The sequence below is a fragment of the Pieris brassicae genome, chromosome 5 (genome assembly GCF_905147105.1).
Source record: "Pieris brassicae chromosome 5, ilPieBrab1.1, whole genome shotgun sequence".
NCBI lineage: Eukaryota > Metazoa > Arthropoda > Insecta > Lepidoptera > Pieridae > Pieris > Pieris brassicae.
This window is the reverse complement of record NC_059669.1, coordinates 14,589,650-14,608,271: the sequence shown is the minus strand read 5'-3', so window position 1 is coordinate 14,608,271 and position 18,622 is coordinate 14,589,650. Positions and strand designations below refer to the sequence as shown.

At 31.9% G+C, this 18,622-nt stretch overlaps 2 protein-coding genes across 2 annotated transcripts; both read right to left on the bottom strand.

Moving 5' to 3' along the window:
* Positions 1-177: 177 nt before the first annotated feature.
* On the bottom strand, positions 178-1,335 carry LOC123709562 (NADH dehydrogenase [ubiquinone] 1 alpha subcomplex subunit 7-like). Its single transcript, XM_045660969.1, has 4 exons — positions 1,148-1,335; positions 981-1,069; positions 594-692; positions 178-311 (listed from the first exon to the last, which is right to left on the bottom strand). The coding sequence occupies exons 1-4, from the start codon at positions 1,211-1,213 to the stop codon at positions 239-241; spliced, it is 327 nt and encodes a 108-aa protein (XP_045516925.1). The 5' UTR covers positions 1,214-1,335; the 3' UTR covers positions 178-238.
* Positions 1,336-2,617: 1,282 nt separating this feature from the next.
* Positions 2,618-13,558, bottom strand: LOC123710074 (cytosolic 10-formyltetrahydrofolate dehydrogenase). Its single transcript, XM_045661762.1, has 15 exons — positions 13,428-13,558; positions 13,180-13,321; positions 12,503-12,600; positions 9,473-9,609; positions 9,134-9,285; positions 8,855-8,973; positions 8,324-8,578; positions 7,440-8,044; positions 6,817-7,144; positions 5,671-5,833; positions 5,059-5,177; positions 4,126-4,323; positions 3,731-3,903; positions 2,968-3,167; positions 2,618-2,749 (listed from the first exon to the last, which is right to left on the bottom strand). The coding sequence occupies exons 1-15, from the start codon at positions 13,452-13,454 to the stop codon at positions 2,694-2,696; spliced, it is 2,772 nt and encodes a 923-aa protein (XP_045517718.1). The 5' UTR covers positions 13,455-13,558; the 3' UTR covers positions 2,618-2,693.
* Between the last annotated feature and the right edge of the window lie 5,064 nt (positions 13,559-18,622).

The following is an 18,622-nucleotide window of genomic DNA, read 5'->3' as shown; positions in this document are numbered from 1 at the left end:
TGATGAAAAAAGGCAAAGATTTTCATGATCTTTGATATCATGTCATTGTTTTAATAATAAGAATAAATTGTTTATTTCCTAAGATAGTGGTACAATTAGATTGATCCACTACAAATATTTGCAAAAAATGCTTTGATAGGTGTGTTTATACCTGATACAATCTTAAAAAAAAAACTGTTAGATTCATAATTCTATTTACTCATTCTAGTATTTTACTATAATTCTAAAATTGCTTTATTTAATTATAGTGTTTGTCCCAGTTAAAAAGTTGGCCAGGTGTAGGCCTCACAGTTGCAGCTGTCCTTGCTTCTCTGAAAGTAAAAAGCTTGCACAGTCAATTAAAAGTAATATGACAAGGTACTTTTTTATGTATTTACATATGAAATTTTTCTGTTTTGTTTTAACATAAAAAAATTTAAGAGGTCTGAGAAATATGTTCTATTTATCATATTACACTTCCTTTAGTCACTTTGTAAAATGGATAGTAAATAAATCTCCAAATACATAATTATTTATTGTTGGAGACTATAGTCCTTCCTTTAAATTTAAATACTCTAATAAATGAATCAATCAGTTGATCAAAGATTTTTTACCCTTTTTCTGCTCCAGTTGTTATCAATTTAGTAGATATTTCAAGTGGTGGTGCTACTTCTCTTCGTCCATCACGGGAACAGTAGTAATTGTGTGAATGTCTAGAATGTTGAAATATATATGCTATCAGGATGTATTTTTATCTTCCGATGTTTGTCACAACTGCACTACCTACTTCACTTTTATTATTATTTTGGTTTATCATAAAAATTCATAAAGCATTAGTTAATGTTAAATTATAATTTTAAACCATATTATGAATATCTTTTAATATCAATGGCAGACTATTGTATAACAGTATCAGCTATAGTTATCAGCCTTATTTCTTCTGATTAACATAAATGTATAGAACATATTATTACTATATATTTAATCAATGATATACCAACTTGTGTGAGACTCCATCAGGAATTTGTGGAGGTGGCTGAGTTCGAGCTGCAAGAAACGGCTCGAACCTCAATGCATTCGTATGTTTTCTCTTAAATTAAAAATAATTTTGTAACAAGAGGACAATTAAAATTATTACATAATAACAAACCAAAACAACGCTACTTACGCCGAGAAGATAATTTCTAAACGCTTGCATAAAGGGCGAAAGATCACGCGGTGGCACCTTTACCATTTTTGCTGCTTTTATTTACTAATTTTCGACTCGTGTTACTTTTCAGTTTTACAGTTAGAGATTTTCATGAGGCGAGGATAGGTTGGTATTTGGTAAATATGTTACAGCTGTGAAACGGACAGTTATCACTGTCAATTTGAGAACTGACAGCCGACAGCACGTTGATCATAAAAATGTTAAGATTTGTTCATAAAGGTTAAATGTATTCCACAACGTTTCTCTCCTCTGGGAAATGTACATTTTTCTAGAATTAAGCATATATATAAATATTACATCATGACTTTATATTTTATTCTTTGCGTGGTTGCACGTAATTCATAGAAAGTAATAAATTTTGAGTTATTAATTTAAGCCTTGAATATTGATATTGTATTATGTAATATGGCTTACTTGACAGTAAACAAAAAAGTGTTTTGGTAGTCGTCTGTACAGCATAGCTTTAAAAAGCGTTATGAATTAAAATTACTTGTATATAATCATTATTAATTTATCAAGAAAATACTTAATAATATCGATTTTTATACGTCATGGATGACACAAAAGGCGATGACCTAGCATGCTTGTAAATATTTCTTTGTCTGTCTAATACTAATACTGTCTTGAAATTCAATTTTGTTGTTGTTTTTGATAGAAATATTGTCCATTTGTGTAAATTCTTAATAATATATTATAATAAACACGTAAAAATGTGACGTTTTAAGTTGACGAAATTATTAATGTTAAATTTTAATTTATAAAGCAAATTCTTAGCAGAATTAAATATGACAATGTTTTTCGTTATACGGTACTAAAGCTGTTTTATGAAAAACGAAGATATTCATTTCCACAGAGTCCAGAGTACACAGGGTTCGTTTGACTTGGTTGGCTTCTACAAGGGCTTTAGGATTATTAGTAGACATAATCCGCCATCATATAGTTCATAAAATTATGTTGTTATAAGAATGAATTGAGTAATTCCATAAAAATAAATTCTCAATAAATAAAAATTGCCTCAACAAAATTACTTTTCGAGAGGCGTGATCCACTAACGCCAAACGAATTCGTATGGAAATGGTCACGTGACAAAGCGTGATTCATGTAATTTCCAAATTCGCTAAGCGTTAGTGAAAAATACACGCTTGTTGAAAAGTATGTTTGTTTAGCGCTAGGTCTCGCTTGTCCCAAAGTCTGGCTGGTTAAATTATTAGTGCGTAGCTCTATTTTACAAACTATTAAGTTTCTTTGGCTTAAATCTTAATCATGCTCGACTTATCCCGCTATGATTGTGTTTTTTTATTAAGCATTCTAAAATATTTGTTAACAATTACTATTTGTACCTAAGTAATCTGAAATAAGTGTAAAATTATAAGAAAATACTTTCCAAAGTAAAGGAGGATATAATTTTTTTTTAAATAAAATTATTTCTTGTTTTATTTAACATAATTTATAAATAAATTTATATTACAATGTTGTTATCAAATAATTTTTATTCTAAGACGTCTTAATATTCTATGGTAACCGTTTTCGTCTTGAGGTATTCATTCAAAGCATCCTGACCTAAAACACAAAAGTAATAAAATTAATACGTATTTCAAGACAGGCTCGGCAAACTTTATGGACATTTGACAGTTATTGAAACTAGTCTTTTCCTTAGTATTTCGTAAACACGAATTAATTATTTCTTTAGAATCCTCTACCTTTTAATAAGAGGTGTTAAAAAGGATATGATTTATTTCGTTAATTATATTTGGATCCATATCCCTCCCCTAACTTACCAAGATCCTTTCCAAAACCGGATTGTTTAAAGCCGCCAAAAGGTGCAGCCACATCTGTCTTATTATAGGTGTTAATAAAAACGGTTCCAGCGTCTATTTTTTCTGCAAACTGCATAGCTCTGGAGACGTCTTTTGTAAATACGCCACTAGCCAGACCATACTCTGTGTTATTTGCTCTACGAATAACTTCGTCCATGTTTCTGAAAAGATATCAAGACATACATTTTGCTGTTTATAATACTTAAATGCTAAGATAAATAATAATAATAATAATCTTTTGCATAGCTTTGTTTCGTTTATGTCATGGCTCAACCATAGCATTGACCGGCAAATTAATTTTTAAATTAAAAGGTCGGCAACGCACTTGTGAGCCTTTTGGCATTGAGTGTCCATGGATGGCGGTGTCACTTAATATCAGGTTAACCTCCTGCCCATTTGCCTGTTCCATATAAAAAAATACCACTTTATAATTTGGATAACCATTTGCGGAGAAAGGAAGTTGCTGCATATCCTCCGACTTAAACGGATGATCCTTAACTAGTGACTAGCCGAAAGCCTTAGTGGCTAAGGTTGAGAAGCTATATATATATATCCTTAGCGGTCGGAATAACATCAGCGCGATTTAAGTTATGATGTCATAATACTCAGTTTGTAGGTGTCGCTACATCTTTACTAAGACCGGTCATATCGTATAAACGTCAACGTAAATACAGTCAATAGTTGTCTATAAAGTTTTCATTTGAATGAATCGCATGCTACTTACTTGCTATTAAAGTTGCTGATAATCATAATAGGACCGAACGATTCCTCTTTCGCTATCCACATGTCATCTGTGACATTAGTAAAGATTGTTGGTTCAAAGAAGAAGCCTGGTCGGTCTACTCTTTTACCGCCGTATACTAATTTAGCGCCCTCTTTTACGCCTCGTTCACAGAACTGAAATAGATTTTATCAAACTTATTTTTGCAAGCATGAACCACTAATTATAGAAATCATCATTGCCCAGATTTAGAATCTTAGCGCAAGCTATGGCCCGCCAGAAGTCATTCCGATTTTGACATACGGGAGTCACCTCAGTCTCGTTTAATTTCACCCTTAATTAGTGCGTTACGTTGAGGAATTCAAGAATCATAGCAGAACTTTTGTATTGTACAATACCTCAATCAATTTGTCCATGTGTGCCTTGTGGTTTTGGGGGCCATGGGCTGTTCCTCTATTAAGTGGGTCCCCAATACTCATCTTCTTAGTTTCTACTACAACTCTTCTAACAAACTCATCATGTATGGACTCCTCGACAAATAGACGACCGGCTGCTATGCAATTTTCCCCTTTATTGAAGAATACTGATGCCATACCCTAAGAAAATGAATACAGTTATGATACTGAGTTATTTATTAAGTTATTCTTATAAATTATTTTGAGCACGTAGTGGAAGTGTGCTGGGCCCACAACCACGTATAGTGGAATGTTTTACTGTGCAGTAGGAGAGTTGAAGATTGGAGAAATTCAGGAGAAACAGTAAACAATGAAGAAAAAAATTATAACAACGCAAATATTTCGTACAAGTGCTTTCTTTTCTCTAGCTTTCGCAAGACATCGAACTCTCGTTATAGCATTAAAAAATAAATAGAAACCGTTACGAAAGTCATATTATATACAAAAGAGGTTACAACATTTTTTATTTTAACAAAATTAAGCTGCAATAGGGTTCGAGGAAGATAGCATTTACTACGAAATTTCACCGTCAAAAATTTAATTTTTATGAATAAGATTTGATAGATTTGTTCTGTTCAGAGTTCTAGGTTCTACTAGTAAACGGAAATAATTATATTTAATGCAGTATCTATAATTATCACGAACAAAATCTTTTTTGTAACAGTAACAATTATTAAAAAAGCGAGACAGAAATCCTCATCCATGTTTGGGGCTAACATATTTATGTCTTTTATTATATATTTTTTTAAATCGCCTACGGTTATTGTACATTTTGAGCTTTTTTAAATGTATCCATAAATTTCCATTTAGTCACGTTGACTCTTGCTTTAACCAAGTGAGCATTTGAAATGCGACGCGTCAGTAAAAGATACTCACATTCCTAACAGCCTTATCCATGTCACAGTCTTCAAATATCACGAGTGGTGACTTTCCACCCAGCTCTAACGACACCTTTTTCATATTGGACGCTGCGCAGGATTTCATTATAGTTTGACCTGGAATATACGTCATTGTTAAAACATAATTGGATTTATCTGTCCTTTTAATGTAATTTTTATCAATTATAGGAAAGGCATTCTGTTAGCACTCGACTTCACTTCTGTTTTTAAAGTTATGTTTGTGCCTGTCCTCTGCTCTATATTCGAGAGCACATATTGATTCTGATTTGTGTATTTTTTTTCTGTGCGGCTTTTTATAAAGCTTTCTTCCTATAAAATGAAATAAGAAAATAATTTAATTTTTATCCTTGTAATTCACTACTACATAAACATGCTCATGGATATTAACTCCAGTACTGAGGGACCTCTTAATTATTAACATACAACTTCATAGAGCAGACATATATTTTCTGAGGTGCTTTCATTAATGATTTTTAAACCCTGAAGACGATCCACCCATTATGTAAATCAACCGGAAACATTTATTGTTTCACCAGTAATCAAATTAGTAACGGAGTCAGTTAAATCAAAAGATAAACTATGCACTTACCAATTGCAGTACTACCGGTGAACCCAAGTTTCCTAACAAGTGGATGGTCAGCCAGAGCCTGACCACAGACCGTGCCACTTCCTGGGAGAATATTCACTACACCACGAGGCACGCCGGCGCGTACGCATAGTTCAGCGAATTTGAGAGCGGTAAGTGGACAAACCTAGGGGAAAATAATATACATACCTATAATAATGTGCATTCGATTTAGTTTTCACGAAGTAATGATAATAATAATCTTAGGGTACAACAACCCTACATGGGTCTTAACCTCGGGTTGAATGCACTTTTGTTACTAATTTTATTTTATAGACAAGTACCGATCAGATTTCCATGCCTACAAATGAGTTGTTGAGTTGGAGACAACGCCATTAGTCGAAGGATAAAAACATTTATTTAATTAAAACACATACATATAAAAAAAGAAACACAAACATAATCATTTTAATCAAAAATGGGCCTAGTTCAGCTTTGGGTTGCAGTCACCAGCAACACTGATTTTCAGTGGACCAATACTATCTTGGATTGAGCTTTACACACTGAACAAAATGACAATTTACAAAAATTAACAATTATATTAAAAAAAGGATAAAACAGAATGTTCATGCTTAAGCCATTAGGCTAATCTAAAATTAAGTAATACTGTAATGTAAATCAGGTTAGTTAGAGTATATAAAAAGATGGAAGGAGTAATAGCAATATAAAACCGATTGCGTCTCAAACATAAATACAACATAAGTATATAGCCAAATTAAATTTCCATAAAAATAGAGAATTTCCATTACAATAGTAAAAGAATTTTACTTTCAATGTCATGAACACTATAACTAAATGAATCTGTCTCGCATGTATTCCGAGTGTGCTATATTTTGTCACCAAATTACAATAAATACCTAAAAAAATTTACCTTTATTTTCCTTTTTTTTAAAGACCGAGACTAAACATACGCGTTTTGGCTTCACATTTCTGCATATTTTTTTTCTTTAAATAAAGTAGGTGATCAGCCCTCAGTCACAAGTTACGTCCTTTACTTCCAACTTAATAATTATGCAACACTTGAACTTGAAGCAGCAAAATATATATTTGTGTATAACCAGAGATCCTTTTAAGAATGTAAAACATAACAAAATTTTAAAAAAAACTTACCGCTGCAGGCTTCATAACAACGGTGTTGCCAGCCGCCAAGCATGCTGCCATTTTCCACGAAAGCATCATGAGCGGGTAATTCCATGGGGTAATAAGCGCACAGACACCTATTGGTTCCTTCTTCGTTAAAGTCAAATTTCTATTGGGTCTGGCATGATTAATGGGGATAGAAGACCCTTGAATTTTGTCACACCAGCCCGCGTAATATCTCCAGGTTTCAATGGACATTCCGACGTGAGTCTTGAGGGCTAACGTGTATACTGCACCTGAGTCAATCGATTCTATTGTGGCTAGTTCTTCTTTATGTTGCTCCATAAGGTCTGCTAACCTGAAAATTATTAATAGTTTACGATTTAAGTGAATTCTGTCACAAGGTAACATGTTTATTTGGGTTATTTTCTTGTCTACAAGCTGTTAAATATGAAACTCCATAAATACTACGTCATGCGTAAGGTGACGCATGTTTTGGTAGTTTTATTACATTCTATTTAGTTTTAATTAATTTAGTAATAAAACTAAATAAAATTAAGATACTATTTTTCAAAGATTTATCATCTTTGAAAAATAGTATCTTTACAGAGCAAGAAAAAGGAAAGAAAAAAAGAATACAAATGTTTACTTACTTAAATAAAATTTGTCCACGTTCCCTGGCGCTGATCTTCGACCATTCCCCTTCTTCAAATGCCTTTTTCGCAGCCTTTACAGCTTTATCAACATCAGTTTTGGACGCACTCTGCACTTTGCATATAACTGTCTCGTCACTTGGATTAATCAATGTTAAAGTTTTTCCACTATCGGAATCAACAAACTGTCCATCAATGAACAATTGTGTTGCGAATTTTATTTTCATTTTATTAACTTCCATTTCAACAGCTTCGTACTTAATTTCTTGATTACTCGAATCTCCTCTTGTTTTTAAAATTGCTATCATGTAAAACTCTTCAAACGTTGTGTTCATATAAATATCTTCGTTTTGTAGTTCTATATTAACTAAATCTTTGATTTCTTCTACTAATCTAACAACATCCATGGATCCTGCTCCTGAGTCGAAGAAATCCGTGTCATTGTCTATGTCGATTCTAAGTATTGCTTTCCAAATATTTCTAGCGTTCTCAACGAATTGCTTTTCTTCGTCAGTTAACTCTAGCGATACTTTGTTTTCATTAGCTTTATAAAAATTTTGCGCGTTGATCATCTTTCCGTTAACTTTTAGTCTTTGTATATTTAACTGAAAAATTTCCACATGTTTAGAATTAAGAAAATATTTTATTTATGCTTAAAAATATGTTTGAACTGTTGAATCACCTTGGACGAATGTTTCAGGTACATATTAAAGTTTATATAATCGTTACGTTAAATTAAGATTAATTTTCTTATTAAGTCAATTCTTTTGATTGTATCTCTACTTTTATTTGCCATTTATTAAGCATATAACTCATACTCACATCATCATTCTTCATCTTCATTCCTAAATCTACACATGATATCAACTATCAATTCTACATACCTTTACACCATCGTTTGCTGTAATCAGCAAACCACCATCATGTATCACAGCCGGTTTCATTAATCCAGGTATAATAATAACATCTCCCTCTGCTTCATATTCGCCTTCCCATAGAGAAGAGCCAAAGAACTTGATCTCAATATTTTCATTTTCACTGTCTTTGGTTTGTGGTTTAATGAAAGTGGTGGCTCCTGGAGACGAATCAAGTCCTCTAATAAAGTTGTGTAGGGCTACACCACCTTTGGACCAATCGATCTGTAATATGATTTATGTTAAATTGCTTAGTTTAAAGGGTAGGTACGTCAAGGACCAATCGTTCTTTAAGTATTTTGGCAAATAAAACAGTTTAGTGGGTTTTATTTGGTTTGGAAGCTGATGAAATAATTCAATCTGTCTTTAAAAATCCAGCAAATGAATATAAAGTAATATACGTTTCTTATACAAATATGAATGTTTAAAGAAAACTTATGTAATTAAAATAATTATGTTTTACTAATTCAGCGTGGCATAGCAATAATTATAAACTGGTACCTGATGCGTCTCCGCCTTAAATAATGCTGGATCATACGTAGCTCCCTCATCCGTTTGACTAATTTTAGGTGCTGTACCATTTGCTACCATATTTACCGATTCAGATAAAGCCTTAATACCTGTAAAAATATTAGTAATATAACAATAATTATAAAAGATATAAAAAAAATTGATACATAAATAACAGAGAAAATTCTGAATTAAATCCTGTAACTCGTAATGATGTTAAACGGAACCATATCAATTTTGATGGCTAATTTATTGTATAAGTAAACTTACCTTCGGGATACAAATATTTATTATAAATTGTATCAACAGTGTCATCAATAGTACATGGAAAACTTTTTTGCAGTAAAATTGGTCCTGTATCTAAACCGTCATCCGCCCAGAATATGGAAAGACCACAAGTTGTGTCGCCTTCTATAAGGGTCCTATAAATAATAAAATAGTAAAGCCATTGCCGTTTGAAATAAATCACGTTAAATATTAAGAAATAACTTGTGTTGTATGTAAGTATGTTCTTAATGGAATAAAAGTTTACTGATGTTCAGAAAGTTACTTTTTCATATCATTGTAAGACTTAACAAAATGTTTTTCATCGTAGCTAAGTTTGCTTACCAATTCACGGATGAAGCTCCTCTATGTCTCGGGAGGATACTAGGGTGGTAGCAAATACTTTGGTACTGGGGGTAGAGAATCACTTCCATGGGGATAAATTGAGTACAGAATGGTAACACGTTCAAATCTGCTTCTACCTGAAAATAATAATACAAGAATTTACGGATGAAAAAAATACGAATGAGACAATTGCCGAATCGTAAAATAAATCATTTTATAAATATGTTAGCTTACATTTAACATATATTGTTTCTATAATAACGATATCACTAAAAAAATTTTAAATCTCTTTGGATATTTTCATACTAAGCATCAAGATGTCGAAGAACTGTCGAGTCATTTAGCATAAGTAATAGTGAGACACGGGAGCTGTGTTGGTTAAAAGAGAACGTAATGACAAGAGAAGAATGTAGAACGAATTAATGAGAAACGATTAGCAGGTAAGATATACAAGGGTACTGTGGATGGTGAAGTCGGGTTGAGTAGGCCTTGTCGTGCATATGACCAATTCCAGGAGGTACTAGAGAAGGGACAAGAGAAACCATCATAACCAAGCATGCATGGTGAATGTCATGAAAGAGGATTAAGAGTGAGGTCAGCATCGTAGCGGTGGAGATCCGTGGTCTTAGCCTACGCCTTCGGGAAAATTCACGACCTCAAAACTCAGAACGTTTCTCTTTACGCTCAGTCTCTACAACAGTAGGTACGCATTGTTCGAATTATATCGTTTATGCATCACTTCTTCATGGAAAAGGTTTAGGTATGTGGTATAACATAATATTATATATGTCTTATTCTTATATAATTTAATAAAAAGTGCCAAGTAATGGTGACGAAGACGTTACTTATTTATAGCATATTTACGCCAAATTTAAATATTATTATATAACTAAATGCAAATCATTGTCATTCATGATCAAATTCTTCGAAGGCATTATTACTGCATCACAAATCAAATTGGAAGAACGTATTTACTCCTGTTCTAGTTACGGAGGTTTCTTCAATCTTTGCTAATGTAATGGTGAAATTTTAAAGTTGTTGTTGTAGAATAATTTATACTTACACTTAAAGGAAATTTAAACAGAACGAAATTCGTTGTGGCATTTTTTTCTTATAATTTATATTTGTATATTCTCGATGTTAATCGAACCATTTCAGACGCACTTACGTGCCTTCTGTCAAGCCATGGGCGGCGGTTTCACTTAACATCAGATAAGGCTCCTGCCTGTTTGGCTCCTATTACATTGAAAAGACTAGCGTCTTGTAATTAGTTCCTTGTATAATAAAGTAAACAAAATGAGGAAGACAAAAATAAGAAATTGAATTTAATAAAATACATAAAAATGTTCTTTCCGTAATGCTTTAGCGACATTTATATAATGGTAAGTGTAAATAAAACCAACGACATTACATGAAATATTAGTTGCACAATACACAAATTTTTGCGATAATAAATAGAAAAGATCTTCTAAGAGATTTGGTAAATATAGTCATAAGAAAAAATATTGGTTACATTGAATTGTTTGAAAAACGACCTTTGATGATTGTAAATGTCATGAATTAGTTTGATGAAAACCATTAATAAAGTTAATGTCAAGTTGTTCTATTGATATCTTTTATTTTGCTGCCCTATATTATTTTTATGCCTAATGTATTTTAATTTACCGTACTTACATAATATATACAAAACAGAATAGAACTATACAAAAATATCTAATAATAAATGTTTGCGAAATTTGGGCTCTTCCCCATGGGCCGTAAATGGCCGTAAATGGCCATAAATGGAACCACGAACATACATCGTTCAAATAAATTTCAGTTCTAACTATTTTAGGTTCGGTGAAGTATGTTACTTAAATCCTGCAACACTCATTGTATTAAGGCTATATTTTGATTGCCGCAGAATAAATGTTAATTTTTAAAATTATGTTTTACAAAGCATAAGGAACTAAGTGTAATGTAGCTAGTAAATACTTAAAAACGCGCGAAAATGTTATTTACGGAAGACGCGAAAGTTTACAATATTTAATTACTGTTAACTTTATACAATTAACAATACGTTATTTCATTAAAGAACGAATTAAGAAAGCCTCTGAATAAAAAAATATGTTTCCCCTTTTTTTATTATTAAGAAAAAATACCAGATCGATTCATCTAAATATAGATCCACAGATATTTAACAACAGACGCACAAAATTTTCCCAATCTTAAATTGTTTACAGCTTTATTATACATCTGTTAAATTACTTGACTATTGGGAGTCCATATGAGGTGAGTAGATATCATTTAAACTGTCACGCAGCGAGCGGTCTGATAAGTATGGGTTATCAATCTAGTACGTGGTACTGTTCGTAAACTCTTGTTCTTATTTAATGAAATATTCTTTTACCTATTATGAACAGTTTAATATATTTTACAATTATTTCTAGTTAATTTAATTGTTTGTCGATATCGAATTAAAATTGTATAAGTAAGAATTCACAAAGTAGTTGTACAATATTGTGACACTCTATATAATACGTAATTCCGTATAAAAACTTAAGAATGTACATTACATTCCTAGTACTATATGTGTAATAAATCATTTGAAATATTTCAATGAGATACAAGATCTTCTATAAATGAATATTATTATCATAAGAAATCATTGAAGGTAAGTTGTAAATAAGATCTTTTAGTTATTAGTTCTATATAATATAGAGGCTATTTTTTCTGTTCCCATATCATTAACGGATATTAATACTAATCGGTCGGCTAAGGCAATGCCTATAAGAGTGAATAAAGAGTAATAATATATTTGAGCATAAACATTGCATACAAATATCGGGAAGAAATCGAAATTATGCATACGGCATACGCCGTTTGCATAGGATAATGTCAAATGTAAGTACACAATAAGCCATAAAAATAGATACCAGTGTTAGATTTCAAACACAATACACACTAATGGCTGAAATTTTAAGCCGGTAATAAACAACACTTTCTACACAGATTAAGTAACTTAACGATAGCTAAAGAGTAAAAACTTACAGATTTGTATTCTTCTAGAACTTCCGGTATAACTTTGCCTTTGATTCTCCAACTTTTGTATTTGAATACTGGTATTCCATTTTGTGACGCGATGGTTGCTAAAAATAATTTTATTTGAATATTTATACATAACTTATAATAGACAATCCTTGCTCGTTTGCATAAATTCTTTTACTAGTACCGTAGTATAATGATATATTTTGACAAAATATGTCAATTGTTTTCGGTACCGTTTAGTATATTCGCTTATAATTTTGTAACGCAAAGCACTCAATTTAATTTACAAACTTTGTCAAGTGTAACATACGCATTTTATGTAAAAACAACAAAAGTAAATATTCTAAGCAAATAATAGTATGCGAACATTTATTATATTTCAACGTATATTATTGAGGTTAAATATTATCGCAAGACATGTAATCTAAATTTCAGGAAATACTATTCGATCTAATTTATACTTTGTATATTATCAGCATTACTATTAATAATTAAACTTATGCTTATTATGTATGCCCTATATTTTAATCAATGTCTTATTAATGTATTACTTAACCAGTTGTAATCATGAAATGAGTTAAATTTAACAACAATGTTAGCAAAACAATATTTGACATTTGATGGGGATGCGATTAAAGTTGAGGAAACTTAAAACATATGTTTAGATTTAAAATACTTACCCAAAGGATCCTCTCTGTTTCCTTTATCTAAGACAGTGAATACACCGACGACTTGATGTCCATCCTTTAAAAGTAATTTAAAAACTTCCGCCGCGAACGTACTTTGTCCAATAATTGCAATCCGAAGCGATTTCTTTGGCGCCTAAAAATAAAAAATAAAAACCAGCAACATAAGCTAATATATAATAAACAACAACAAGTTTAAAATAGAATGTTTTCACAACAATATAATTTAAATTGAATATTACCTCATTAGGCACAGCAACGGGTGGCATCTTTGAGTAGGTAATATTCGCCCGATCGCGTTTACGACTGTGCTCTAACTAACACGAAGTTATGATCTCCTTCCTTTATAAAGAAAAAATAGTAGGTTCATTGCGTCCTTGACTTTGCTATTTCGTCATTGTTTTGATTGTCAACCGAAATAATTTGATAGATTTGAACCATGAACTTGAAGACTGTAAACAGTTAAACAGTTAAGGCAAACGAAATAAAAACCTCCAGCATAAAGTCTTAAATTATCAGTAGTCCGATCCTTCTCTAGTAGTTTAAGTGTGTTTATTTATTGATTGATTAGTGCCAATTTATATTCATAAGTCTAGCTTAATCTGTGTTATGTCAGATGATTTGAAATCCTATTAAAAACATATTTTAATCTATTGGTAACGTACACTTATGAACATATCAATATAAAAAAGGCAAATCGAAACTTACATATAAATGACTTATTTGTATTTTTTTTAAATTTCGTATCGCTACATTACTATTTATAGTATTAATATACGCATACTTCATTAAATGTAGATTCATCATACATTTTAGTACTTACTTGTGCCTTTACTTACTACAAATCCATTATAAGTTTTGTGAAAGGGAAGTTATCCCTGCCCTTATCAAAACTTTTATCAACAAAAATATTCCGGTTTCTTAACCCTAATTTGCAAAGCGGTAAATTCCGAATAACATAAATAAAAACTAAAATATGACATATAACCAGTTCAAAGCGGTTCTGTGCCGTTCATCGAACGAGTTCAGATAGTTCAAGAAAGCCGGCCTATCATTATGAACGGGGACTCGACTCGCAAAGTCGTTAACATGATAAAGGCCAATTTTATTTCTAAGTTATTAACCTACGTGAAAAGTATGCCGGTTATTTCCTATATTAGCGATTACAAATATTGAAAATTATTCATAAAATTTATAAACAAAATTGACAATCATAATTGCACTATCTCTCAATTTGTATTTACAAGTGCTCAATTAGTAATAGGAAAAAAAAATATTTTTAATGAAAAATCTGTGTGACATATGAGTTTAATAAATTGTCGCCTAAACGTAATTTATATTCCCTGATTACCTGTATTTTTCACCACTGTATATTCTGTCACACAGTTGACTATAGAAATGGTTCGTCCTTAAAATGTAATAATGAACTCTCGACTAATTATGAATATATTTTTTTAAAGTTCATAGACATAGACATAACATTTATTACTAACAAAACACACATAGAAACATATAAAATAACAATAATCAAAAAATAAAAATATTAAAAAAAAAGAATAATAATAGGGAGATAACAATTTTTTTAAAGAAAAAGGTTTAATTGTGTAATGCGTGTGTGCTGTGGTTGTAATTGGCCCTGGCTCAGCATTATGCTGAGCAGCAGGGTTGTTCCACAGCGCTGGTCATTCTGCCAGAGACCACAGCAGCTAGTTTGTGCCTCAGTCGCAAATAAGAATCTATTACTCAGTAGAAACAAATAATAATAATAGTAAAAGTTAGCAGTGTAAGCAAAGAAGAAAAAAAAAGTAAATAAAATAAAATAAAAAATAAGAATCAGTGTTAAGAAGTAGATAAATAAATATATTTGGGCGGATTAAAAACTATATTACGTGATATTTTTGTTGAGTAGTAGATGTTTTTTTTTATAATTGCGACGAAAATTTGATTTGAGTTGAATAATTTTCAACGGAGGACGGATATTATTCCAACATTTTGTCGCGCTATGTTTAAAACTCCCACGAAATGAAGCCGTCCGATGCTGGGGAATGGCGAGCTCCTGAGTACAACGCCTCACTTTATTCCTGTTGCCATTACTACGCCAAAGGAGCTTTTTGTAAATATATTCAGGTTGTTTAGTATATACTACATCAAATAACAAACAAGTTGCAGTTCATAATTCAAATATTACGATACGAGATATAAAAATGTCATTTATTTTATATTAAAATAATAATATAGAATTTATTAAAATATAAATTGCTTTCGTAAGACCTAAATACGTCATATTCTAGTTATTATTTAAACAATACGGTTTGCGTACCCTGTGTACTATAAAGAGGGCTATTTATTATCTTTCTAAATTATTAATCTATGTATTATATCACTAAACTCAGCAGGTGGCATGTTACATTGTAACAAGCATAGAATAATTAATCGACTTGTGTAATTAACGATATCATAATCTTGCCTAACGTTGAGAAATTCCCCGAGAATTTACAAATTATTTATTGGCAATACTGTTTGAAGCCAGTTCAATCTGGTTACATCGAGAGGCGATACTGACAATCACTTGACCCATGACATAAAGAAATATTGTTTATTCCACTCTTATCTCGCATTATGTTTGACTAGTGGAAAAAGTTCTTGATCACCATTCATTTGTTTTTGTTAAACATTAAATAACTTCGGACATATGTGTCATGCTCCAAACGAAGGCCCTCGTCTATAACTAATATGCTAATTTGGAACAATAATAATGATAGGCTAGGCTAGGTCTATTTTAAACGTGTAAAAATCTAGTCCTCTTAGAAGTACATTATGTATAAGGTTAAATAACCAAAATGAATATTGTATCTCAAAGTTTCGTTGCCTATTGTATGTTTACAACATTTAGAACGTTAGTACAAAATGTAATGTTTTTGAGTCAAATAAAGTAATATAATTTTTATTTATTATAATTTTTATAATAATCGTTTATTTTCCAAGTTAGTGGTACAGTGGTTAGATCGATCAACTACAAATATCCGCACAATCAGCCATATATAAATAGGCATGCAAATGTCTTATTAATTTTTACAATATCATATAATAAGAATAAGTGTAAGATCAGATTAGCCTTAGGAGAAAAAAAATCGTGAGGAAGCTTTTGGCGCCATCTATCATTTCTATAGTGTACTTCAATCTCATTTCACATTTTGCTAATAAAATAACACCAACGTTTTTGGAAACTGTACGTATTGTTGCAAGATCTTTTATAATATGTTAATAATGAAGGGACTACACTGTCTGATAAATTGGGATTTTATATTATTCAGTTTGTCCAATAAGTTAATGTTTATAGTCCATTTAGGGTATATATTGTAAGAAATTTTCAGCATCTGTAGAATTTCTTCTTTCAATAAAGGGTTATGCTTTGATTTATGACAAATTCGGGGAAAAAGTTTCGATTTTTTAAAGAAAATTCACAATTTTACATTTAACTAAAGCATGTAGGTACCATTTTATTCGATAACTTTTTGCCATCTTTTAGGTAGGGACGTCATTGCTATAGGTTATGGCTGCTCTCTCGTGATGTTAACCTGACACTACCTAAAGAAATCTGAAGAGAGATGGAAATCTGAAGGTGCAACGTCAGGACTATACGGCGGATGCATTAACACCTCCTAGCTAAGCTTTCTAAATTGTTGCTGAGTGGCTAAAGAAGTGAGAGGTCTAGCGTTATCATGATGAAAAACCACACCCCTTCTGTTGATTAATTCCGGCCGCAAATAAAACGATTTTTTATGCAGAATGTCACATCTCTAATAACCGATAGAAAAGTAAAAAATGTACGGTTTCTTTACGAATTTCAATACATTACACAAAATTTTAAATAATTTTCTTTAATACTTAGACGCAACTTCGGCAGCAAAAATCACTTGGAGGTAGGGAGGTTCCAATTCGGGCCACGGTTTCTAATCTTAAAACTTTAACCATGAATATCTCCATAACCATGAGGTTCCACAGGGTGGGATGGCACAGGGGGGTAGCCCTCAACCCTCTCCATCCCCCCTCCTCCTAAAACCTCAAATATCGATGGTCCATATTCATACATACTATAATGCGAAAAGACTTTTTCCCCAACCTAATATTAAAGTTGTCTTAACTATCCTGTCTGCTTTGCCTTTATATAGCTATTGTGATTCAATTGTTAGTAATTGGTTTAAAAAAGACACGGAAAAGACATATTATGTCGTGAGAGCTAGTTTTAATTTTAATAAAATCAGATAGAGGAAAATCCGTGTAAGTCCTTACTTATGAAACTGGCGTTTTGTCGTACTTTAACCTCATTTTCTCCTCATTCATTCATTCAAATGCATTTGTTTTTCGAAAACCAAATGAATTATGGTTTTCCAGTTTTAATTTTTTTCTTCGCGTTCCAACGTTTTCGTTCTGGAAATTTCGACCTGCAGAACAAGCCGTGGAGATGAAAGTTGATAACGAAGAATTGAAGGCTATTGTGAACGCGGATCCATCACAGAATATGTCTGAGTTAGCTGTATTTTTAATATATGATTTATTCTATTTCATTTATATTTGCTCTCACATATGACACATGTTAAAACGTGGACAAACAAACACTTACGAAATATAGAGAGTAGTAAACGTAGAGAACTTCACAAGGCGCAATGCCAGATCCATGGAATTTCCTCGAGAAAATCGTGTAGCCCGCGATATCGAGAATAAAACTCATTGGAGTGTTTGCTGTTACCGGTTATTGGAATTTACGGAGGGCTCCCTCGGACAAGACAGGTCTTGTGTTGGTGTCTTGTATGGTGTATGTTAATAAGTTGGTCAGTGTCATAAAATGCGCCAGTCCTGTAACTACATATGGAAATCTCAGCCACCACGCAAAATCTAGCCTAGTTACGTGCATTTATCTTACTCATATTAGAGTAAGATTCAGTTTAGATTTAGGGGTAGGTACTTTAGTATGTCAGAAAGGTATTGAATTTTGACACATGTCAAAAATATAACGTATTATAAATAAAATACGCATACGTAGGACAATAGAAGTAATAAAAATTGATGGAAGATATGTGAAAACGTATTGAACCCCTACAAAAGTCTCGACAACGGATCTTATCCTAAGCATGGGAGCAAGAAGTCTGCAATAAAATATAAGTCATTGATTCAATCTAACTGTTTCGGAAAAAAATCGATTCTCAGTATTGGACTTATCTACGCATTTAACACTAGCTAACCGGTATTCCTTAGACCAAAAAAAAACAAATGATCACGAAACAGATGACCAGACCTTAAAAAGTTGTGGCGGAATGGTTTTTGTTTGAAAGAATTTCGGTGCTCTTGCATTACGGGGCCGTTGCAATGATGCAAAGAGACAGCTTAGATTACATTATCAACACACAACTCAATAATTGTGTTTGTTTTAAATTCT